At 51.4% G+C, this 23,847-nt stretch overlaps 1 protein-coding gene across 2 annotated transcripts; it reads right to left on the bottom strand.

Annotated features, from left to right (window-relative positions):
- Positions 1–337: 337 nt before the first annotated feature.
- Nsg1 (neuronal vesicle trafficking associated 1) lies at positions 338–23,397 on the bottom strand. 2 transcript variants are annotated; one of them, XM_028758076.1, is made up of 5 exons: positions 22,769–23,397; positions 22,529–22,683; positions 19,317–19,433; positions 8,002–8,112; positions 338–2,002 (listed from the first exon to the last, which is right to left on the bottom strand). In XM_028758076.1, exons 2-5 carry the CDS (start codon positions 22,655–22,657, stop codon positions 1,802–1,804), a joined length of 558 nt encoding a protein of 185 aa, XP_028613909.1. In that variant the 5' UTR covers positions 22,658–22,683; positions 22,769–23,397; the 3' UTR covers positions 338–1,801. The 2 variants fall into 2 exon arrangements, with proteins under 2 accessions (XP_028613909.1, XP_028613908.1); XM_028758075.1 differs by having other exon boundaries at positions 806–2,002; positions 23,045–23,391.
- Positions 23,398–23,847: the final 450 nt, after the last annotated feature.

Raw genomic sequence — 23,847 nt, 5'->3', positions numbered from 1 at the left:
CTGGCCACCATCTGCTGGACAGGCAGGCTCTGGTGCCCTCCACTAGGCCTGGCTCCTGACCTGGCTCCCAGCTTGTTAACAGCAAAGCTAGGGCCTAGGGGCACGCGAAGCCTTATTTCCTGCCACTGGGTCCCGGAAATTTGTGTTCCAAGAAGGGTGTGGATCTCAGAAGAGTAGGCCGTCTGCCTTTGCTCCTGCTTACTTGCCCTTCTAGAAGAGGCCTCAGGGATGTCTCTTGAGAACTAGAAGTCTATGGCACATGGCCTGCATCTGTGTATAGATGTATCCTGGATCGCACAATTCCTGCTGAAGCACACAAGTACAGACAGTCCAGTGTGCAGCTCAGGGACCCACGAGCTCTTTATTCGTAGAGTGAATGTGAGAAGTTACATTGGGAGAGTTCACAGTGGGTAAAGGGGCTACCCTAGAAAACACAGTGGGCCTGCCTACTGCACGCACACGGTCTGTGAGTCAGATCCCTCTCTAGACAAGTTTTGGCACCTGTTTATTGCTCTTTATGCATTCCTTACAGCTTCCCAGTGCACTGCAAGCTCTGGACTGTGTGACCCTACCCCTGGGGTAAGCTCATGGTCTTTGTTTCAGAACACCCCAACAATAAAATATTTTGTCCCTGTCACGCACCACAGGACACACTAGTGGAGCTGATGGCGGTCACCATGCTTGTTCACAAAGGTCTCAGACTATTTTGCCATTTATTTCTGACCTACTAAAGAACGCTGAGACTTCTGACATGCCCACCAGACACAACACATTGTGAGAACATGGAAGAAAACAATCAGGAATCGCTTTTTCTATTTAATTGTCTTACACATTTAGTTTACCTACTGGTGATTTTGTAAACATATACTTTAATGTCAAGATTCAGATTGAAACATAAACATACTTTTGTTACAAAGATTGTGGACTTAGATATTCTATTTGCAAGGTGCCACATCAGCCCCCCACCAGCCGTCCTGCCCCCTTCCCACAGCACAGGAGTCACATCTGTTCACAGAAGAAAAGCTAAAGTAGCCCTGACTTACCCAAAATTACATTTCACTTTGCCCACTGGCTAATAAAGCAAAAAACCAAAACTGCACCTGCATTCAGGGCTGTACGTGCAAATATATTCATAACAGGAAAGAAAAGAGCCAGTGGGTTTTCTTTCTATCTACCACATTACCAGCAGACAGCCCACCCACAGAAAAACAGGCTCGGCAACCCCCTGGCCCAGAGCCGGCTCCTCTCCCACCCCATCCTTGTGCTCTGCTCAGGGGACACACCAAAGAAAACCACCCAGAATTGCCTGGCAGGGCTGCGTCGTGGTGCACACCTTCCCTTCTCTGCGCCGCTCAACAGTGCATCTTGGCAGTCAGCACTGCCACCAGCAAAGCACGGGATCACTCTAGATATGGCTATGGAGTAAGGTCTGCAGATAGCAAAGGGGCATAAAAGAAAACAGGAAACCACCAAATGCACTGTTCTGATGGCCAGACCCCTGGCATAGCCAGTGTAAGTTGCCTTTTGACAGTATCCAGTGAATCCCAGTGAAGGAGCTAAATGAAGACTCCTCAGCATCGACAGTGGCATCAAGCTCTCTAAGCAATGCTGAGATGCACTTGTTCTTATGCCTGTGGGTGGTCCGCAGCAAGTTTTATTTGCAAAGCAGCATTAGCAAACAGAAGCAATTGCACCGTAAATGAGTAATCTCTAAATTATCGGTAATTATATTTAATGAAATGTCCCTCAAAGTCCCTTTGTTGCCTTCAAGTGACACATTGTAAGGAACCTGCCCTGCTCGCTAAGCTGACTTCTCTGCAGCTTCAGTCTCCTGTTCCGACAGCTTCTCTTCTGACAGAACTGACATCCATGGTGACACGGAGCGGGTGATGCTCTGCTTGGCCAGGTTGTAGTGGTTTATGACAGTGTAAAATTTCTCCCGGGCACTGGAGTCTTGCTCCGTGTAGTAGCTCTCCAAGCCTTCTGGGATGCACTGGGTGTTCTGGAAGACAGGAGGCCGTGGAGATGTAGTAGATACAAGGGCATGCCAGCATGTGTCTGTAGTTACTGTCCGCCAATAGCTCCTAAGCATCTCCCCTAAACTTGCAGGAAGAAACACTAACATGGACAGAGGGGTGCAGCCTGCCCTCAGAGAGACAGCTGTGTAGAAGTTGGCAGTGCTGCAGTGGGCTCCCAGGATAGAGGTAACAGGCAGTGTGCCTCCCTTCACACTCATCTATTAGAAGCAAGGACACTTTTGACACGCCTACAAACAATCCAGCTGAAATAGGAGGAGCACTGAGGAGGGCTTTCTGTGGGCAGGCAGTGAGATGGCTCAGTGGGTAAAGGTGCTGTCAAATTTGGCAACTCTAGTTCAATCCTCAGGAGCTCCATGGTAGGAGGAGAGAACTAGCTGCTTCCTGCAGGCCATCCTCCAAGCTGAGCCATTCAATTAGCATACCAGCCAATCCAGCCAATGCACCCACGATTCTGATCTGCCTTACAGCCCTGTAAGGCCATGTAACTAGCACCAAGCCAAGAGAATCTGAATGGCTGTAACAGGCAGCTTTGGGGATGGCTCCCAAAGAACAGCTGTCCCCGCCAGTGTCCACATCTCCCCTTCTCAGCCATCTCTGACTGCCTAGAGAACAAAATCCCCAAAGCCACAGGGCAGGGACAGATGGACCCAGAACTCCAGACGGTTGACTCCCTCTACTGCCTTCCATTTGTACTTCTGAGACCGGCAGTAAGTATCCCATCCTGTCCAGCCATCCAAACCCTGTCATACCAAGCCTGCACAGATGAGAATCCAAGACCCCACAGTTGAGTCAGAGGTGGAAGCCTGTCATTTGGGAGCTTTAGACCCAGACACTCGTCTCTTTAAGTCTAGGGTAGCTTAGCAGGTCTGTGCTGAGGCCATCTTTATTCCTGGTGTCTCCCTGAGGAGTTCAGCACCACAGCCCTTGGCTAGTACACACAATGCTGAGTTGCTCTCCCTCTCCTCTCAGATGGCCTAGTTCCTCCAGCTCCAAACCCAGGTTAGCTCGTCAGTATAGTAGGCAGGTAGCCCAGGATATCAGCAAGTAGTTCCCAGGAACTTTCTGTTGCCTGAGTCAGAAAGCCAAGGGCAGGTTCATGGGACAACCCAATTGGATGCCCTGCCCTAGAGAATGTCCTACAGACCTCAAGCCTTCTTTCCTTCCTCGTACAGTGAAGGAAGGGAGGGATGGCAGTGTGCACCCACACATGGCCTTCTTTTTTGCTACACCCAGGTCTTTAGAGTACTTTCAGGCCAGCTCTCTCACTCATGCCACTCTCACTCTCAGTTCATGCCACTCAGCCCATTTCATAGGTGGAAAAGTGGAGCCTAGAGAGATGAAGAGGCTTCGTGAGGCAGATATGAGGACCACACAAGCAGATATGGGAACCACACAAGCAGATATGAGAACCACACAAGCAGATAGGGGAACCACACAAGCAGATAAGGGAACCACACAAGCAGATAGAGGAACCACACAAGCAGATATGGAAACACAGCTCCAGCTGGGACCTCCTGTCATTGTCTGCCACCACAGATGGGCCACCCATCCAGGGTGTTGATCCCAGATTCCCCACCCAACTCAAGAGCATAAAAAATGTGAAACAGACCTTTCCATCATCTCTACCCACAATGGGTCCAACCTGTTCTTTTCCAGAATCTGCCACTGGCATCTTCAGTCCAGCCAGCACTTGTGAGTTCCTGCCTTGATGCATATGACCTCATGTGTGCAGGCCACCTATACTTCCTGGTGCAGCAACTCCCATACTGCCAACCCCTCACAACCACAGAGGTAGAGATAGAGCAGTCAGGGTGGCTCAGACCTGCACAGTGGGAGCGTGAGATGGAACACCTCTAATCCCTGGCTGCCAGGTTCAGTGAGACACCCTGTCTTAAAAGAGGACAGGGAAAGGTAATTGAGACGTAAGATCACAAGACTGACTTGGCCTCAAGTGTGTGCACATGCACTCATGCCTGTGTGCCATGTGTGAGTATGAATGGAACCAGGATGCAGGGCGCTGTCTGCAGTGTGGTCCTTATTCAGCCAGAGGCCACTGGAGCCGGGATGCAGTATCGCCCTCTGAATCCAGATTTACTTGACATCACTCTGCTACTGCTTGGTGTCACAGGACTGAGTCTGAAGGAGGCTGATGGAGAAAGGCGGCCATGGTCGTGGAGAGCAGCTGTCTGGGCAAATCTGGAAGCTACTTACGGAAGGTCCTGTTCTTTCAGAGTGAGCCCTCTCTCCTAAGAACTTCAGAGTCTGTTATGGTGTAGGGCCTGGGACTGTGGAGAGTGGTCAGCAGGTGGCTAAGAACCTGACACAGCCTAATCCACAGGCAGTAATTAACTTAGCCCTACTGGTCACTCACCAAGGTCCAACTGGCCTCCTCCTCAGGAGATGTATAGGGCAGAATATAAAGAATCTTGGTAGAGCTGGCAGCATGCAGGGTTTGTGGGTCATCACTGGGGTCTGGGAAGGTTATGAATGGTAACAGTGCAGGGCCCAGTGAGCACTCAGGATCATCTGAAAATACAACCGTGATTCCATCCTCAAGGCCACACCTCTAACAGCTCAGACTCTGCCCTGTGTGTCCTTTCTGAGCTGTCAACCCCTGAGCCTCTCAAAAGTGTCTCCACCTCTGGTCAGGTAGATAATGATATAAAGTATCAGCCCTTGCCTGTGGAGAGGGGTCTCAGCAGCTCACTAGACCCTAAAGTATAAAGCTTAGAAATGCCTGCAGGCTCCCGGGAGTGCCGAGAGCTAGTTCAGAAGAGACCACAAAGCAATAGAGGGTACAGCATCCCAGGGGCTAGCACTGCCTGAAGCCGGCTGCTACAGACAAAACCTAGCTTTGGGCTCAAACCATAGTCTCAGCTGAGATCTCAAGTGGTCTTTCAGAGCCCTAGTCCCCTCATCTTTATAATAGGGCTAATGTGCCCCACAGCCTGGCTGCTTCCCCTGTAAGGATGGAAGTCAGGATGGGACAGCTTAGAAAGAAGCCAGGGTGTGGGGCCAAAGATGATAAACAGAAAAGATCAAACACTCCAAGCACCCTCCAGAGTAGTCTAGACCCTAGCCTGGCACAAGGAAAGCCTCTATGCTACAGAAGAAAACAGCTATGTAGGCCATCTAAGAATATAGCTGATGCAGCTCCTCTAGCCTGCAGCTCCACCCTCGCTCTGTCCTGGCCCATACCCCTTTCCAGTCCTTGGAGAAGTGGGAGGAAGGCTGCAGGAAGGACTCCTGTCCAGTATAGCACACACACAGCACAGGACCCTGCTAAAGTTTTGCATGTATCCAAGACCCAAGGAGCAAGACATCAGGGCAGGCGTGGGCATCCAGGAGCAGCTGGGAAATGGCCCAGCCATCCAGGCGCCTGGCTGAGAGGACAGCAGGTATTGTCTGACACCTCCCACATAACATGGCCACTAGAAGATGCTGAGAGGCCCTCTGAGGGGCTGATGGTGTCAAGAACCTCAGAAGGAGCTGGGGGCACAGGTGCTCATTCAGTCTGTACCCATGTGGAGAAAGGTTCTCACTCACCCTTTTGGTAAAAAAGAAATCAAGTCACCTGTGTGGATGTCGTGGAAGGAGCATGACTGTCAAATGGCCTGGGCTGGGATTACTGTGGAGTACGAATAGGATCTCCTATGGCCCAGGCTGCTTCCATCTGAGTGCTAGGACTGAAGGCACACACACATCATGACCCTGGTGCTGTCTGCCTTTTATCTGCTTCTGCACACTTCTCAGCTTGGTAAGACTGAGAATCAGCTTGGCCATTTGGCTGCTTGGTAAGACCCAGGCTTCTGGGGTTCCCTTCCCTCCACCCCCAGGCATCCTGTCCTGCAGATTCCCCAGCTCAGCTGGTACACTTACAGAGGCCCCCAGATAATACATGCTGAAGAGTTGAAGGATCTTGACAGCATGGCCTTGGGCATGACAAAGAGCCTCTGAACCCTGTTTCCCGTTGGTAAAAGGGAAGAGGCACCCCCTTAAGGTCTGTAGGTGGCTATCCAGGACAAGTGTGGCTCACAGACCTCATGACCAGCCCTCTGGCCCAGGTAGATGTGGAATGTATGTGTGCCTGAATGCAGGGAAGGAGGAAAGCCTCCCCCACCCACCTCGCTGTATCATCCAGATCACCACCACCACCTGCTGCCATTAAAACACTACTGGAAAATGTACAGGCCCACAGCAATGCACTCCAGAACTACCTGTGTAGTTCTGGATTCCCAAGGGAGTGTGGACAGCAATCCCTGTAGAGCCTTTTCTACATTCAGATCCCGTCTCCTCCCACACTGCTAGGGATCTGAGCTGAAGTCAGCCTGGGACCAGGCCTCCATCTTCTTCATCGTCACATTTCTGTACCAGCTTCTCCCGCAGAACTTGGATTTGCTGAATGGAACCAACAGTTTTAGCTTCTCACTGTGCTGGGCAAGGAGCCTGCCCCAGACCAGAGACAATGGGCCAGGCAGAAAACCCAGGACAGATCTGTGGTTGAAGTCCTGGACCGTCATCTGTGACAGTGGCTACAGTAGGGAGCTATCTCCTACCAATCCTGTTTCCCACAGAGGTGCCACTGCCCACTATGATCAGCCTGAGTCACCCAGCTTCAGGCCAGGTGGTCCTCATCTGTCCCTCATGGCCTCCCTAATTCAGTCTCCCTGTCTGTCTACTGTCACACGGGTCTGCGTCTCCATCCCCATTGTGTCAGCCATCCAGACCCTCTCATCCCTGCCCCACTGCAGCAGCCTCTTCTGTCAGCACACTATCTGCCTCTCCCAGTGTCCAGGTGACCCAAGGGAGCATCCTCATCACACACCCTTTTCTGGGGCCTTTGCTAGGAGCTCAGGGTGCTGAGCAGTGTACAGTCTTGCTGTACTTTGGCCACTCTCCTAAACGCCACCAAGCATACCCCAGTCCACCTTCTACCTCTCCATCTCCTACTTTGCCCTATGTTCCAGAAGCTTTCCCAGTGTGGACCACCTTCTAGAAAGGGCAGACTCCCATACTCCATGCCAAGTCCTCCTCACTCAGTGTACACACATGCCTGCCCACCTGCCTGTCTCATGTTTCTTGAGCCAGAAGGCATTGGGAAGGTGGGCTCTTTGCTCCTGGGTATAGCTTACTTAGCAACCAGTGTTCTCATGTGGCAGGTATCTACAGTCCAGAGGAAGGAAGGACTGAAAGGCAGAAGCCCCAAAGGACCTTGTAGTGTGTAAAAGGTAGAGAAGGAGGTCCTGTCTGCGGTACGTGAACTTTGAGCTCTTCTAACTTGCTCTGCCAAGGCATTGCAGTGTCAGCAAACCCCAGACACATCCATCCAGCAAGGATCCACACATGCGGTGCAGGCTAACACACACTCTCAGTGCCTGCTCTGATCACACCTGAGCAGTGCCAAAGCCTGCACCAGCTCTGGAAAGTTCAGAACCAGAGCGAATGAGACATGGAAGCCTCTAGCAAGTGGGCTACACCTCTGCTCTGCTCCATCTCCTATCTCCGCCCTATCTTCCCTCCCTCCAGTTTTGCTTCCTTAGTCCTATGTAAATGCATCTGTGCCAACAGCAGGCTCATGGGAAGGAGGCACGGAAGCAGAGAGCACATTTCCATGGGTGCAGGTGCCAACATGGCCCCTGCAGCAGAACACACAGGAGAACCCAAGAACAACCTGTAGGCAGGTGGTCCCCTTTGTGTAGTTTGGGCAGGGCTTTCCTGTTGGTCATTGGACCCTACTCCTGCCAGGTACTGAATGGAATGTCAGACTGGCACTTTCTGCCCCACCCCCACCCCTGGGGGATATCTTCCCCAGGGACAAGCCTGGCTGCCCAGGCAGGGTCTTCAGTGAGGACCTTCTCACTGAAGGTGCACAGCCTGCTGCTATAAGGCCCTAAGATTGGGGAGGAAAGAGGTTCAAAGGCATCCTGGAAGCCGGGGGTGGGGTGGGCATGCAAGGCCTTACCTTCAAGACAAACCCATCAGGGCAGGCGCGGTCATACTTGTACACTTTGTAGACAACCAGGAAGACGACACAGGTGAGGAAGGCCAGGGCAAAGAGGACCAGCACGGAGACCTGTGGAAAGAGGCAGAGATCGCCTTGGGACTTCGAGGACAGCTGATTGACAGGCGCAAGCCATCATACACACAGGTAGGTGCACATGTGCAAAGAGCCTGGGGAAACTGATTGGTCGGACATTTTGTATGGCTCTAACTTTTCAACACATCCATATGTCACCATGTGTTTTGAGCATCCTAGGCTACAAGGAAAGCTCTGTGCAGACTCAGGACAGCCTTGTCACTGGCCACATGACTCCCAGGCGACTTGGGCCCTTGACAGAGAGGTGGGGCTGGATCAGGATCTCAACCCAGGTCGCCTCACCCAGACACACTGCCTGGCAGGAATCCTCCCTGCCAGGGAGCCGGCTTCCTGCCTTTCCTCTCCATTCACTGTCCCTGCCCACGGGGCTGAGTCACAGAGGTGCTGCACATCTGTAACCCAGGCACTTCAGGAGGATCAGAAGTTCATTTCCAACCACATAGCAAATTCAAGGCCAGTTTGAGCTACTTGAGATCCTGCCTCAAAGTAAAATAAAATAAAATTTTAAAAAATATAGCAGGGCTGACAAGATGGCTCCATGAGTAAAGGTGCTTGCTACCAAGCTTGAGGATCTGAGTTCAATCCCAGAAACCCACATAGTAGGAGAAAACTGGCTCCTGAAAGCTGTCTGTCTATCTCGTCTCTGTCTCTCTGTCTCTCTGTCTCTCTGTCTCTCTGTCTCTGTCTCTGTTTCTCTCTCTCTCTCTCTCTCTCTCTCTCTCTCTTACACACAGGTAATTAATATTGTATTAATTTTTTATTCTTAATACTCTATTAATGTTTTTTAATATTAAATAATCATAAAGCCAGGGGACAATGGCTGTCAGCCTTACAGGTATCTAGAAAACAAAAGAGGACTAGGAACCATGCTTCCACCCCACACACCCCACAGGGAAATACAGTGTGTCCAGCACAAGTGTCTGGAGCTGAGGCCTCATTTGGAAATGAGCTTTTGCACATGGGTTGTGTTCAGATGAGGTCCTTAGCTTGTCAAGTCTGGCCAGTGTCATTACAAGAAAAGGGACTGAGGCAGAGACATACACTGGTGGGACCATCATGTGTGGGTGGAGGCTGGAATAATACATCTCTACCACGCAGCAGCTCCAGAGATGGTGGTAACTCCACAACAGGACTCTGAGACAACGTATCCCACAGACACTTCAACTTCAGAATTCTCTTGCCTCCAAAAACCTGAGAACATCTAGGGTTCCCCCACTTTGTGGTAGTTTGTTCAGGCAGCCACAGGATTTGTGCTAAGGAGCACGGGCCTGGGTCACCTTCCTCAAAGACAGTTCCCCACACACATTTCTTCTGCAGATACCCCAACCTTTTTCAAAACTCACTTTGTGTCTTCTCATTTTCCTACCCTTTAAAGCCCTGGCCAATCTCTGGACCCCAGGGAGGGTTTGGAACACCCCGTCTTGTTCTGAACACCAGCTATATGGGCAGGTACCAAATAAATCATGAGCTCCTTCCTGACTCCAGGGAATAAAGTGTGTCCCAGTTTGGAGACCTTCATGACCTCTTCCCCTCCCCCACATACACATACCCGTGAGATAATTCTAGAACACCAAACAAAATGACCGAGTCAGACATTTGCAATTCCTCCAGGTTTGAGGAGTCTCCCTGAGGCCTTCCCTACAAGGACAAACAGTCCACCTCCAGGAGAGTTAGACCACCAACCACTCATCCTTCAATCAACTGCAGGACAGAGGAACCAAAAGAAGGGTGAACCAGCCCTTCACAACAGGGGCTAGAAGGAAGAGGGCCTGAGAAGGGGACCCCTTGTGATCCTCAGTCTCCCTTCTATGAAATAGAGGTTCCAGTCCCATGCTGATGTTTACGGTCTGCAAGAGATCACAGTGGGCACACCCAGCCCTTTTTCCTCGTGTTTCCGGCCTCCATGCAGAAGCTGAAAAACCTTGATGTCACACTTGGTTCATGACAAAGGCCTAGATATCAAAGAGGAAACACCTTCATCTGGGCCGTCAGGACACCAGGGGAGCTAGGAACCTGGGAGGGGCCATGAATGACCCAGACTGGGCACAAACCAGACTGTGTTAACATCACTGGCGCCCCGCCAAGAACAGTGATAGCGACTATCAGGAATCAGAATGGCATCAGGACTACTGAATGGTGCCCACGTATTCCCTGTGCTTGGCCTGAGCAGAAACCATGGACACAGAGGGTCCCACTTATGGGCAGAATTCCTGTATCCTGGGGCTACTGGGCTACCATTTAGGTTTGAATATTAAAGTGTACTCCTAAAACACTTACTATTGAAGATTTGGTCAGCAGCTGGTAGATCTACTGAGATGAATGGGTAATTGTATAGGTGCCAACTTTATCAGTGAGTTACTCCATGGACAAGTTCATATCGGAAGAGACTCTCAGGAGGTGGGGACTGGTTAGAACAAGTGAGCACTGGGGGGAGGGGAGGTTGAAGGGGCATCTTATCCCTGGGTCCTTGCCCCATCTCAACTTCCTGGCTGCCATGAGTGAGCAGCTAAGCCTCACCAGACCCTCTCCATTATGATCCTTTGCCTTGGCACGGTATTAAAGGCTTTCCACATTAAAACAAACAAACAAAATCATTTGCTTGTAATCTCAGGACTGGGAAGACAGAGACAGGATACAGCCATCCAACCTAGCATAACGTGATTTTCCGAGGCAGAGAGAAACCTGCTCTCAAGAAAAGGGTGGCCAGGACCTGAGGGATGACACACAAGGTTGCCCCCCTGCCTCCACACATGCACAAAACAAACAACAGCCAGATCCCCAGTGTTTCAGCAACACAAACTGGGCTGAGAACCTTGGAACTTACCAAGGATCTTGGGATGGGAAAGACAACTTGGGTTATCCAGGTATGATGGTTTATATATGCATGGCCCAAGAGTGGCACTATTAGAAGGTGTGGCCCTGTTGAAGTAAGTGTGGCCTTGTTGGAGTAGGTGTGTCACTGTGGGCATGGGCTTTAAGACCCTTGTCCTAACTGCCTGGAAGTCAGTCTTCCACTAGCAGCCTTCAGATGAAGATATAGAACTCTCAGCTCCTCCTGCACCATGCCTGCCTGGATGCTGCCATGCTCCCACCTTGATGATAATGGACTGAACCTCTGAACCTGTAAGCCAGCCGAACTATATATAAATGTTGTCCTTATAATGTTGCTTTGGTCATGGTGTCTGTTCACAGCAGTAAAACCATAACTAAGACACCAGGTGAACCTTCGTCACCTCATCAGCGTCTTCCTAAGAGTATCAGGTTGATTTAGGGACAGAGCAGAGATGGGGACATAGGGGAGAGTGAAGTGAAGGTACAAAAACAGAAAGGCATGGAACAGACCCCTGGACCCACCCACCCCCAGCCTAGGCTGGCACACAGCCTACCTCTAAATGAGTACTTCCTAGGCAGGCCTCTGGCACCTAGAACCAACCCAAAAATTGTCCACTCAGCAGACACAGCGTGAACATGGCTTGCAGGGGTCCAGGTATTTGGGGTTTAATTAAATAAATAGTCTCACACATAGTATGGGGCCATATCCAGTAGAGCTTTGTCCTTCGTATCCTGAGGAGACCTAGAGAGCCACAGGCTTCCAGACCAGGCTGACCCCTACCCTTCTCGGCCAGGGACAAAACCTAGAGATTCCCTTGACAAGAAAGGAATTGGCTCACAAAGAGCTGCCCTCTGGGCCATGCCTCTCCCAGGTGCAGGGGATATGATGCCTGGGTCCACTTATATTTTGAAACTAGGCCTCATTAAGTTGCCCAGGCTGGCTGTGAACTGGCAGTCCTCTTGCCCCAGCCTCACAATTAACTGGAATTGCAGACCTTGCCACAAAGCTCACCTACCGCCATATTTTCAAATCAGACAAGTGTGTGTTAAATCAGAAGGAAAAAAATTAATGTAACAAGGAATACATAACAAACTGACTAGACTTATCTCTAGACCAAGCCTGCCAACGTTTGCTTTTCTCTTTATGAAGGGGCCTGTGAGATCAAAGTGCCTTCAGCCAGAAAGTCCTACCTTCTTCTACCTTAGCAATCCCCGAGTAGTCCAGGAACTTTCTCAGGGGATCTGACATGAGCTACCCAAAGTATCTATCTCAAGAGTTGGCTGAGCAGCCTGCATGTGCCACTGGATCACCCTGGTGTCAACTCACTACAGGCAAATGAGTGTCATAAGAGAGGCAGACCCAGAGGCAGCTCTGACGACTCTGGAGACCTCCTGGAGGAGCATCAGCCTCAAGGGATAAAGAGTTCATTGGGAGGTGAGAAAAAGGGGAGGTGAAGATCAGAAGAGGCCTGTGGTATCAAAAACATGGTGACTAGTTGCATCATGACCTGAAAAAGTGGGGACATGAGCCAGCTGACTGAGCTGCCCATTGGCCCATCAAGGAGCTGGAGTCTAGATAAGTCCTCAGTGGGCAAGACCCCAGGAAGCAGGTCAACGTGGCTAGGCATCGGGGAAATGCAAATCATACCAAGGAGATGCCACACCCACTGTAATGGCTGTACCAAGGATGTACCACTGTACAGAGGAGACCCTGGAACCCTGATAGCAATGAAAAATGATGGCCCTGATATAAGAAACACAACACATAAACTACAAAAATTACCATGGCAACCAGCAATCCTACTCTTGGTATTCACCTACAAGAATGAAAAACAGGCCTTTAAGCAAAGGTTTATACAAAGAAACACTATGGCTGAATGAAAAAAAAATGTGGTATGTCTACACAACAGAATATTACTTGGCCTTCAAAAGGAATGAAGCTCTGATTCATATTACAACAGATGAACCTTGACCATGTGATGCTGAGGAAAAGTCAAGACATAAAAGCTTGCACAGTGTATGGTTCCACTTCTGTGATGGGTCCTGACAAAGGACACCGTGGGAGCAGAGACCTGATCAGTGGCTCTGAGGGGCTGTCGGGAGGTGGGGCTCCCTGCTCCGTAGTCTACATGAGCTTCTGCGATAATGAAATGTTCTAGAACTTGGCAGTATGACAGTTGGTAACTGTTCAATGTCACTAAACTCTACTTTGAAATGGTGAGTTTTTTTTCTCTATGTTTTAATGGACCAGAGGAGGAAAGCAAGACTCTGAGCATGTCCCTGGATGATGCTGGCATCCCCAAGCCAGAGCAGCCCTGTGCAGGAGGCCAGCAGGATCTGAGGAGCATTTCCTGGAAAGGAACACTGAGGACCAGACTGTGTCCCTTGGTGAAACTAAGGAGGTATGACCCAGTGAGGATGATGATGAGGAGAGGGATCTTGGGGTGATCCCAGTGAGGATGATGAGGGGGAGAGGGATCTCGGGGTGATCCCAGTGAGGATGATGAGGGGGAGAGGGGTCTCAGGGTGATCCCAGTGAGGATGGTGAGGGGGAGAGGGATCTTGGGGTGATCCCAGTGAGGATGGTGAGGGGGAGAGGGATCTCGGGGTGATCCCAGTGAGGATGGTGAGGGGGAGAGGGATCTCAGGGTGATCCCAGTGAGGATGGTGAGGGGGAGAAGGATCTCGGGGTGATCCCAGTGAAGACGATGAGGGGGAGAGGGGTCTCCGGTGACCCCAGGGAAGCAGGGAAGGGTACTTGGACCCAGTGTGGTTGCCAAGTACTGCTCAGAATCCCCCTCCCACTTAGCCTTCTGCCTCTCACCAAAGTGTCACAGTCTATGCACGGGTTCCAGTCATCCTACTGCCAAGGCACTGGCTTCTGACCATCCTTACAGCACTGCCCACCAGGCACAAACCAGCAGAATCCCAGCCAGGAACAGCAGGAGAGACACTCGTAACCACAGACGCAGGCTGGGTGTCCTGGGTCTGAGTCCTATGCTCTGTTACAGCTGACCTCGGGGCTCCTCCTTAGTGAGAAGAGCAAGGGCATGAAAGCAAGGCTCACGAAGGGCCTGGGCTGAGCGGGTCGATGGTGCGAAGTCACTGTCTCTGTCCTCCATTCCTCAGGGGGAAGGGAAAGGAAAGAAACCTTTTGCTGACTAATGCAGTACAGGAAAGGAAAGAGAAAAAAAAATCTCTCAGAGAATGAATCTTGAAACCTCCAAGTGTTTACGGAACTAAATATTTTAGGTACCACAGAGAAGAGCACATAGACACAAACCCCAAGGTGATTCAACCTATGTTTTACTAAAGCTGGGAAGAAGCCCCGACTCCACAGCTAGACCCAGAATCTGTGGATGCTGCAGCCACAGGTCTGGGTGGTCCCAGCTGCAGGTCCTCAGGGTATTTAAACAAGTTTCTAATGCTACCATGAATGAAGACACCCCCCTATACTCTATTGGATGTAGAAAAATTACATCACCGTTTATAAACAGTTAATAAGTGTGACTTAGAACCTGCCATGGGGATTAGTGTAGAGTGTGCAAAGCAGGCACACAGGAAGCTCAAGGTCATTAAGGACGAGAGAGAAAGAAACAAACCACCCACAGCATCGTTTGCAGCAGCGTGCCAAGGGACACCTGCGCTGCAGCGTCGGCTGCCGGCTCTGAGGACCATCCTTAAGTGACCTCTCCTAAGATAGCCTCCCGGCTCTTCACTGACCTTGAAAGGAGGCCATGTGCAAGGCTGGCCTTAGAATTTCTTAAAGTAGTGCCAGAGAGGGCTGTGGCTCCACCCCAGAACCCTTAACTGGATTGGAAAGGGAGAACGTGTGGAACTCAGAAGACAGCCTTCTTCACGCTGGCAGCCACGAAGCACAGGGAGCAGAAGAGAACCTGGCCAAACCTTCCCTGAGTCTGCCTCATTGTGGAGCATCCATCTCCCAGGACATTAAGAAGCGCCCAACAGCCCATCACGCACTACCTGCACACGTGGGAAAGCACAGCTTTGCTTTTTTGGGTTTTTTTTTTTTTTTTTTTTTTAGTGTTTAGGTTTAGCTCGCTTGAGCAACATCTTAGCCTACATTTACGCTCAGTGTAAAAACACCTCTGATTAATTAAATGGCTGCTCTCCCTGTTGACTCAAGCCTCGTTGGAAGCCTAGGCTTTTGGCTGCCACACGGTGATTCATCCTGCTATCCCTGTGTAGCAATCTTATGAACCCTACCCCCTACCCCTGCACCAGCTGTCACCTAGCAACCAACCTAGCAACCTTGCAGCCAAGAGATTAACCCTCCTGTGATAACCACAGTGTAATATCCAAAAAGACACTTTGTTTCAAGGGTGTCCTCTGAAGTTGAGATGAGCACACCTTAACAATACAAATAAAGGACAAAGAGGCTCACATGTGCACACAACGTATCTGCTGCTTCAAGGTCTAAAAGGCAGGATCTCCTTCCCTGAATTTACACACATACAGAAGATCCAAACTATCACCGTCAGAATGGTATGCTGTTCCTACCGTCACCGTGAATAATCCCTGGTGGGAGACTCAGAGGGTGGGTCCCTGATTCCAGATATCCTGTTCCTTCCCCAAGCCCCCATATTCAGAACTGACCCCCAACCTTTAGCCAGCTGATGATAGTATGCATAGCAAGTACATGCCTATTGTATGTGTGCACTCAGGGACATGGAAAATATCACTAAGTCTTAAAGGTCAAGAGAACTTTATAGAAGGGTGAACAATCTTAGCACCTCTAAAGGACTCCCGCCCTCCAAATGTTTCTGCTGCTGTGTCAGACTGTGTCCCTCCCCACCCCCATTAAGAAAAGCACGGAACCTCAGGAGACATTAATCCAACCGTAGAGCTGACTAAAATGTATGTTGCCTGGGTGGAACCTTGTTGAACTCCCAGGTCCATGTGAGGAACTAACTTTCTAGTTTCAAAGCATCTCAGAGCTGACAAAAGCAAGGGATGCCCTAAGAACATGGGTTAGTCCTCTAAGCTGGCCCTCGGTGCCCCCAGGACACTGCTCACCTCATTGTGCTCAGAGGAGCCAGCCCTTGCAGCTGAGATGCAGGGATCCTACCCTGCTTCTGCCATTTCCTGACTAAGACTGTCATCTGCTAGCCCTGTGACAATTGTCCAAGAGTCCCCTATAGAGAGCACATACCCATCTATGGCCCAGTAAAAAGGCTAGATGGGTTGAGCTAGCTACCTGGCTGTTAAGGAGCCCACAGGGACACCCTAGAAATCATGCCAACCCCCTTCCATAGGAGCCTACCAGAATGATGGCTGAGTCACTCATTTACTTAGCCAGCTCTTACTGAGAGTGTGGTAAGTGCCAGAGAGATGGTATCGAGGACTCTGACAGTGCTGGCACAGGCTACTCGTAAGTGCTGTCTGTACATACAGGCCCTACACCTTCATTTTTGGCCACTCTTCATATCTCAGGGGGCTGCTATGGCCTGGTTTCCTTTTTCAAGGTCATGAGCCAGGTCAATGAGCCTCTGCTTCATGAGACCAACTCTTCAGTGACTGTTTGGGATACCAGATCACAGGGCCCATGCCCAGAGAGAGGCATAGACTAGTCCAGCTTCTTAAAAGAGGACAACTGGAGGGGAGTGGGGCTGGGAGTTGTGACACAAACAAGACATCAGAGGAAAAAGGACATTTGTCAGGGGTGCCATCTGGCTCAGCTGCTGGAGCAGTTAGGAAAGCTGGGTCTGTGGGGTGCAAGGTAGCAGTGGTAGGTGTAGGAAGGGGTCTACGTCAGCAGAGGAAAGGGGTGTAGTGAATGACACCCTTGCAAACCTGTGCTCTCCAATGCCACAACCCAAGAACAGGCTCCCTGAGCTCACACTCTGTTTCAGTCTCCCCCTGATTAACATGGGGAGAGAGACAGCATTCTACTTCCTGAAGCATTTGTGGCATCGACAAGATAAAAAGCTTGCTTCTGTAAGCACCACCTCCTGGCAGAGAGCAGCAGGAACTTGGGATAAGCTCATCTCTGGGAGCTTCAGTATGAAGGGAGAGAGAGGGGGACAGATTCCTGCCTGGAGATGGAACTCAGATCTTGGGAGTTCATAATGGAAGTTTTAGAACCCAAGATGAGAGGAGTCCCAGCCATCCTCTGGGGGTGAGTCATAAAGAAGGCACAGAAGCTAGGCTTGGGGAAACACTGACAGCCGTGTGTGAGACTAGGCAATACTGCAGTGCAGAGCAATCCTCTAGTGGGTCCCCACTGTATCCAGTATCTTCCCAGACACCCGGGAGAAAGCGAGAGGTGAGGTAGGCCTCCTGAGACCAGCAGCCTGCCACTGGAATGGTAGAGACTGTCTGAGGCCTTCCTGGGTCTTCTGAGCCCTAAGGTTCTGGGCAACAGAAGCCAGGTAACCATGCAGAGGCCCAGCCATGACTGCCTAGAGCCCTGGGGCCAAATCTGCGTCACTTGTGCCTTAGGCAAGGGACCTAGGGACCCATCTCAGGTGAGCATGTGAGAAAAACACAAACCAAGAACGCCAAAGGGGACAGAGCCTGACACACAGAGACACTCAACAGATGGAAAGGATATTTGGCTACTATACTACTCTCTGACCTAAAGTGTGTTGGGGACAAAAATCCAATCAGACACAAGAAACCAGGACATGTGCAGGCAAGGTGACATTCAGACAGTGTAGCTTTGACATTCAGGTCTGCTCCTGTACCTCATCCCAAGTACCCATGATGCCGATGGGCAAAAATATGTCAACAGATGGCAGCTATGCTGATCCCATCATAGAACAGAGATGCTGACCTCAAGTCAATCCATCTTAATACTGGCCATGAACCTCAAACATGGTGAGAGCCACCCCCTGATCCAGGAAGAGCAGCTCAGCACACCTGACACCCTTCCATACCCACAGGGATGCAGACACAGACATCTGCACTTCTGCACCTCAGGCCCCTATTGGAAAATCATACCTGTTCCTAGCAGGGAAGAGGAAGGAGGCTGGAAAAGTCAGATGCATCACCCGTGCCTTCAGCAAGGGGCCTGGGGACCTGCCTCAGAGCCTGGCACACAGAGATACTCAACAGATGGAGTGAATACCTGGGTACCATACTACTCACTGACCAGCATCATGAGGGACACAGAGGATAGTGTCACTCATGGAACCCATTGTACCAGGAAGAACCAGACCACAGTGAGAAGCAACAGGAAGAAGGGAATTTGTATTTAAAAACTCCATGAAAACACTCTGCTTTTCTGGATTCCCTTGCAGCTATGAGCTAGGGTTGATTCCCCAAGCCTGTCTTCTGTAGTTCCCATGATCACCCAAGAACTAAACAAGAGATAATATAGGTGCCCTACACTGTGTCTGTAGCGGCACACCCATGAATAGATTGCTCATACATCCTAGTGGATGGCCATCCATTCATCCAAGACCACGTATTAAGTTCTGAGGATGGCTTCCAACTGACCCTTTTGAATCTGGTCCATAGGCACTATTTTATCTTCTCTTACATCTTTCCTGAACACTGAGGTTGCCAGAATACCAACATCCCGGCTTGTTCCTCAGCAGATAGCAATTTCGAAGACACACACCCTTGCTGTGAGGAAGGCTCCTCCCACCAGAGCTCACTGGCACTCCAGCCCTTTCGGTAGCCATTGCCGGAGGTAGAAGAAGGTGAAGAACAATTGGAGGTTGAACACACAGGTTCTGCAGCCAGACAGACTCTGGTCATGGCTCTGCCATAGAGAGCTGGGACCAACGAGCCTGCAGTCCCCTCCCCCACCCCATGAGGTGGAGTGTAGGAGAGTCTAGTACCCAAGAACTACAGACAACAGGCTTGAAGACCAACCCCAGTTCATATGGGAGATCAACCCAATGAGCAGTACCTTACCCTCATGAGGTGGCATGTAGGAGGGTACCCTGTTCATGTGGGAGCCCTTGGAGGAGCTCGCATAGGCACAGAGCCCTGCCCTGGATAGGTAGGTATAAGTGTCTTGGGCTGTCTGCTTCCTTCCTGCAACTGTCAGGCAACTATTTCCATGTTTGCCAAATGTTTGTTCATGTGTATTGCCTTTGCCTAAAGGGAAGTTCATGGGTAGGTTTTCCCTGTTATAAAAATAAACGATATCTGATTATTTTGGAGGACAAGGCAAAGAAAAAGGAAAAACTCTAAAAAAATAACAACAACAACAAAAAAAATCCATGGAGAGCAACCCGGTTGAGACTGGAAACTGTTGGATCTGTGCAGCCTGGATAAGTAGAATCACATCCTGTTTCTGCCCCTCTAGAAGACCTCTCTGCAGCCTGGCAGATGCCTCTCAGCCTAAGGGCAGCAGCTCAACCTGGACCACTCACCTTAAACCTCTCGGTGACACCCTCTGTGATGCTGACGGTGAACTCGGCTATCTTGGGAGGACGGGCTTTTCCTTTCTTGCGGTCAGGTTCATATTCAGTCTTAGTTTTCACGACAACCTTAGCCAGGAAACAGAGAGATATATGGTCAGCAGTAAGCCAGATGTGTTCAGACACATCTGCCTTGAGCAGGTGAGTCTGGGACTGTCAAGTTCAGAGATACCCACCGTTCCTCCGTGCAGTGAGATCAGCTTCCACTGAGAACTCTCCGTGCAGGCACTTTCAGAGGCATTGCCTATTCATGGCCTATAGCAGTCCCAGGGAAAATACAGACCATGGGGACATAGAAGTGATGCTCACTGGCCCAGGCCACAGGAATAATGGCTGGCAGACAGAGCACCCACTGTAGAAGAGCCCTGGCCCAGAGGGTGGAGAGGACACCTCTACTCTCTCCTATTGTCATTTCTGTGCTACCTGCTGGACATGTATGTCATAGGGGAGACCTGAACACAACTGCCTAGTATCCAAGAACTAGGGCCTGGAAATAAACTGCTCGGGGAGCCTCTTGGACTACAGAGTGTGTGTGGAGGGTCTCTTTCTTTCTTCCCCCACCACTCTCTCATGTGAACCTGGAAACCCATGCTCCGTGCTACAGGGACATTCCCATCTTTGTCTCCCCAGCTCTGCCCCTGTTGGAGACCCATTGCCTTTCTCTTTCCCTTGGACAGGGAGAGTGAGGTCAAGGAGTTACTAACCTCCAATCCCCAAACTCACTCCCTAGAGCAGGTACCCAGCAGTGGCTATGGGCTAGGAAAGAACCAACCACCCCCTACACTTCTCCTGGAGGGAGAATGTCCTTTGTTGTTCCATGGTTTAGAATGTCCTGACAATAGGACAAGGGGAACTGAGTGACTCTGGACAGACCCAAGCAAGTGACTGGGGGGACGCTCCACTCCAGCCATGACTTGTAGAACCAGCCTCAAGAGTGGTCTTAGTGAAAGCCTATACCTGTCATTGATGCAGAACGCCCTGAGCTTCAGTGTATACTGTCAAGTTTTACTTCCGCCATGCCACTCTCCTGAAGTAGATGGGGGGATATCCATCCCTTCAAGACATCATATTCCAAGGCAGCACTGAGCACTGGCCTGCCATCCTCACAAGCCAGCTGTGCCCATGTAGCCTTGTGACCTTGAGCACAGTTTGGATCTGCTTCATTTGACACTGAGTCCAGAAGGCTTCTTCCTGTCTTATTCATACCTGGAGGCTATAAGGCCCATATCATCTGGAACTGTAAGAGTGAAAATATCTGTAGCCACTTAGCCTACCTAAATTCAAACCATATCTACCACTAACGGACAGGTGACCTTGGACGGGGCTGTTAAAACTCTCTAGTCTAGCCCTTTGTTGCTGTGTCTGTCAAATGAAGGCAATGGTAGTGGCGCCTCGCAGAGATGTGGGCATGTTGGCGTTTAATCTATGAAGTGCAAAGGACAGTGCCTGGTGTGGCAAGTTCATCTAATTGATGTCAGGCAAGGCTGTGTCCGGGATAGGAATGGCAGCCCTCAGCAACAGTGCATATTCTCAGGTGGGTGAAAGCTGGCTCTCAGAAGTCCCATCATCCCCCAGCCCCCTGAATCATGTCAGGTGTGAGAGGTGTGCAACTATAAGCAGAGTGGACTAAGCAGCAAAGCTAGAAACTTCTAGGAGGCCAGTGACCTTCAGCATGATGACCTTGGGTACATTTGGTGAACTCTGAGAATCTGTCTCCTCTTCGGCAACTTTGGAAGCCTTTTCTAGCTCAAGGGCCTCTTCCCACAGGAATACCCTTTTCAGGAGCATCTCCATCAGTTACCGCAAGAGAGGAGAGACTCAGTACCTTACAGAGCCACCTGGCCTACTCCTGAGCAACAGGACTGGCTGGCAGAATGTGGGAGCTGCCTGAAGCCCTCCTTCTTGTGACTGACCATGCCAGGCAGTTCTGGAACGGAACACACTGAGGGCAAAAGAGGATGCTTGGGCCGGGCAGAGGAAATCGGCTGGTAGAGGTGCTGCTTCAGGACACAGAGTCCCTGGCACAGGCTTTTGGTGCTCCTTGGCTGCATGTATCAAGGCAGGAGGGTTCGGGAGATAGGGACCAAGCCCTGACACCCCATCACAGGGTGGAGGTCAAAAACTCAACAGCCCTGTTCCTCCTATGAAGGTCAGTCTGGACCAACAGCTGTGGCACGGGGTACACAGGTTCATGCCACTCAGTGTATGAACAGCTTATCTCCCTTTCCCGAAGGAGAACACCTGCTGGCAGCCCCTTCCCTGCTCCCATTTTGCCATCTCCCCCACCCCACCCTCCAAAAAAAATAGACAATAGAATTAGGGGGATGAAAACACTTTGGGAAGCTAAGCTTAGGAGTGAAAGAGATCCCCATCAGTCACCATTGAAGAGGCATGGCAGGTCCCTTCTATACCCCATTCTACTGCTGCCCAATGAGCACAGAGCCTGGAGCCAGAGCCTCTTTATCGGGAAAGAAATGAAGACAATAAATGTGAAAGCACGTGGGAATATGAGCAAGCTCCTTTGTGTGTTGGGACTGGAGATGCAGGGCGTGTAGCTTTACATTAGCGTGCGGTGATGCTATCTTCTACTTTAAGGGTAAAAATTGCTTTTAAACGGTATGGCTTGAAAACGGCTTTGTGGAGCAATGATACCCCACTGGATGCGGTATTTAAGAGAGGAGTCTTTAAGTCAAGGGGGGAAAATACCATCAGGATAAAGATGGTCCTGGTTACACTAGCATCGCTGAGCTCGTGCTCCGATCTGGAGATGTCACAAAAGGAACAAAGAGGAGTGAGAGCACACACCCAGTGAGGCAAGTGGAGCTGAAACCTCGCACAACAAGAAGGCACAAGGACCAGCTCGCTGAGCTCACTCCTGATCCCCCTGACTACGGTACCAACCAGCAAGGCTCTCACGAGACTCCCCCGAATCAAAAAGGGGACTTCCACTGAGGAGACAAAGGTGTCATATAAGGCGGGGGGGGGGACCTCCAGCATCACCAAACCCATAATGACGAGGGTACATTGTGCTCGCCCTGCCTTCCTCCTCCTGACTGAGCCCGCCTCCACCTCTCAACGCGGACAAGGCGTTTCTTTTGTTTCAGTTGGCAGCCGAAGATTTAGGGGTGCACACTCAGCAGCGCGGGAATGTCGGGGGCTCATACCTTATCTGGGGGTGGGAACTGCAGCTGGTTGACATCGAGGGGCGTCATCAGAGGAATGGTGTCGAAGCCATCCTCCAGCAGTGGCTGCTTGGTGCCCTTCTCTGCGAAATTGTTCCCCAACTTCACCATGGTTGCGAAAAACACGAGGCTGCGGCCTGCGGAGGGAGGGCCGCGAGGGGGTCAGGGAGAGCGGTAGCCCGGCCGGGGCGGGGCACAGCCAAGAGGACTCCGCACACCCACCCGCTGTCCCCGCGGCCGCCTTCCCCGACTGATCTCCCCAGAGAGGTGGCAGGGACGCGGCGATCGCAGCCAGAACAGAGTCTCAGGCTTTGTATTGACTGACATAGAAAGACTCCCATCCCGCAAGGCGCATTACGACCGAGTGAGGGAACGCCACCCGTGCCCAGCCTTTCTGGACGCGTCCCCTGTCTGGTGGCGCTGGCCTCCTGCGGGTTTCCCGCGGCCCTCTGCTTGAGATATTCTCCGCTGCCCGCCCCGCTCGCCACCTGCACTCACCCGACGCCTGGCTCCGGCAGATCTGGGCTCCAAGCGCGTTCCGAGGCTCCGCGTCGCCCGCTCCCGCGCACAGCAATGGGGGAGGCGGCGCCGCGGCCGGGGGATCAGCGATTGGGTTCTGTGCCTCCCGCCTCCGCGCGCCGCCTCCTTCCTGCCGTTCCCGGGGGCCGCGCGCGGGAGTGCGCGTGGGGCCGCGCCGATGCGCCTCCGCCTTGACGCAGCACCGCCCGCGCGCGGATCGGTCGCACAAAGGAGCACGCGGCTGCGGTGGGGGTCCCCGGGGGACCCCGCGCGCGCCCCGACCAGAGGAAGGAGAACCTGAGACTCCCGATGCCTGACTAGGGGAATACCCGAACGGACTGCGCAACCCTGGGGCGGCGGCCGAGCGCGGGGCGATTGGGAGGAAGGAAGGGAAGAAGGGGGGTGGAGAGATGCTGGGAAGACAGGGAGCCCCAAAGATGGATGAAGACAAGGTGCCGGCCCACCGTCGATCAGATCTGAGAATTCTGAAGGATGACAAAGATTTTCAGAGGACAGTGTAGGTGCTAGACCTCGGTAGCTCTTGGTGTGAGGCTGGGTGAGAGAGGGAAGGAAAATGAGGGCGGGTCTCTATAAAAAGAGGGAGGTTGCAGGATGTGAGGTAGTGCTGTCCCACTAGGGATGCATGCCTAGAGTGTGGGAACAAGAGGACAGGTGTTCAGAGCTTATCCTTCTGCGCAGGAGAGGCAGGCTAGCCAAAGCTGTCTGTGGTCAGGGCAGAAGGGAAGGTGGCAATCTCCGGACCACAGCTGCAGCCCGCCTGG

This window comes from Grammomys surdaster, unplaced genomic scaffold (assembly GCF_004785775.1).
Source record: "Grammomys surdaster isolate TR1022 unplaced genomic scaffold, NIH_TR_1.0 126187, whole genome shotgun sequence".
In the NCBI taxonomy this organism is placed as follows: Eukaryota; Metazoa; Chordata; class Mammalia; order Rodentia; family Muridae; genus Grammomys; species Grammomys surdaster.
This window is presented reverse-complemented; position numbering and strand designations above follow the sequence as displayed.

Excerpts from the sequence above, each read along its gene's own strand:
- Nsg1 (XM_028758076.1), bottom strand. The coding sequence starts at position 22,657 with ATGGTGAAGTTGGGGAACAATTTCGCAGAGAAGGGCACCAAGCAGCCA. Across the intron at positions 19,434-22,528 it reads AGTTCCCACCCCCAGATAAG|GTTGTCGTGAAAACTAAGAC; the intron begins GTATGAGCCCCC and ends TTCCTGGCTAAG. Across the intron at positions 8,113-19,316 it reads GTGTCACCGAGAGGTTTAAG|GTCTCCGTGCTGGTCCTCTT; the intron begins GTGAGTGGTCCA and ends CTCTTTCCACAG.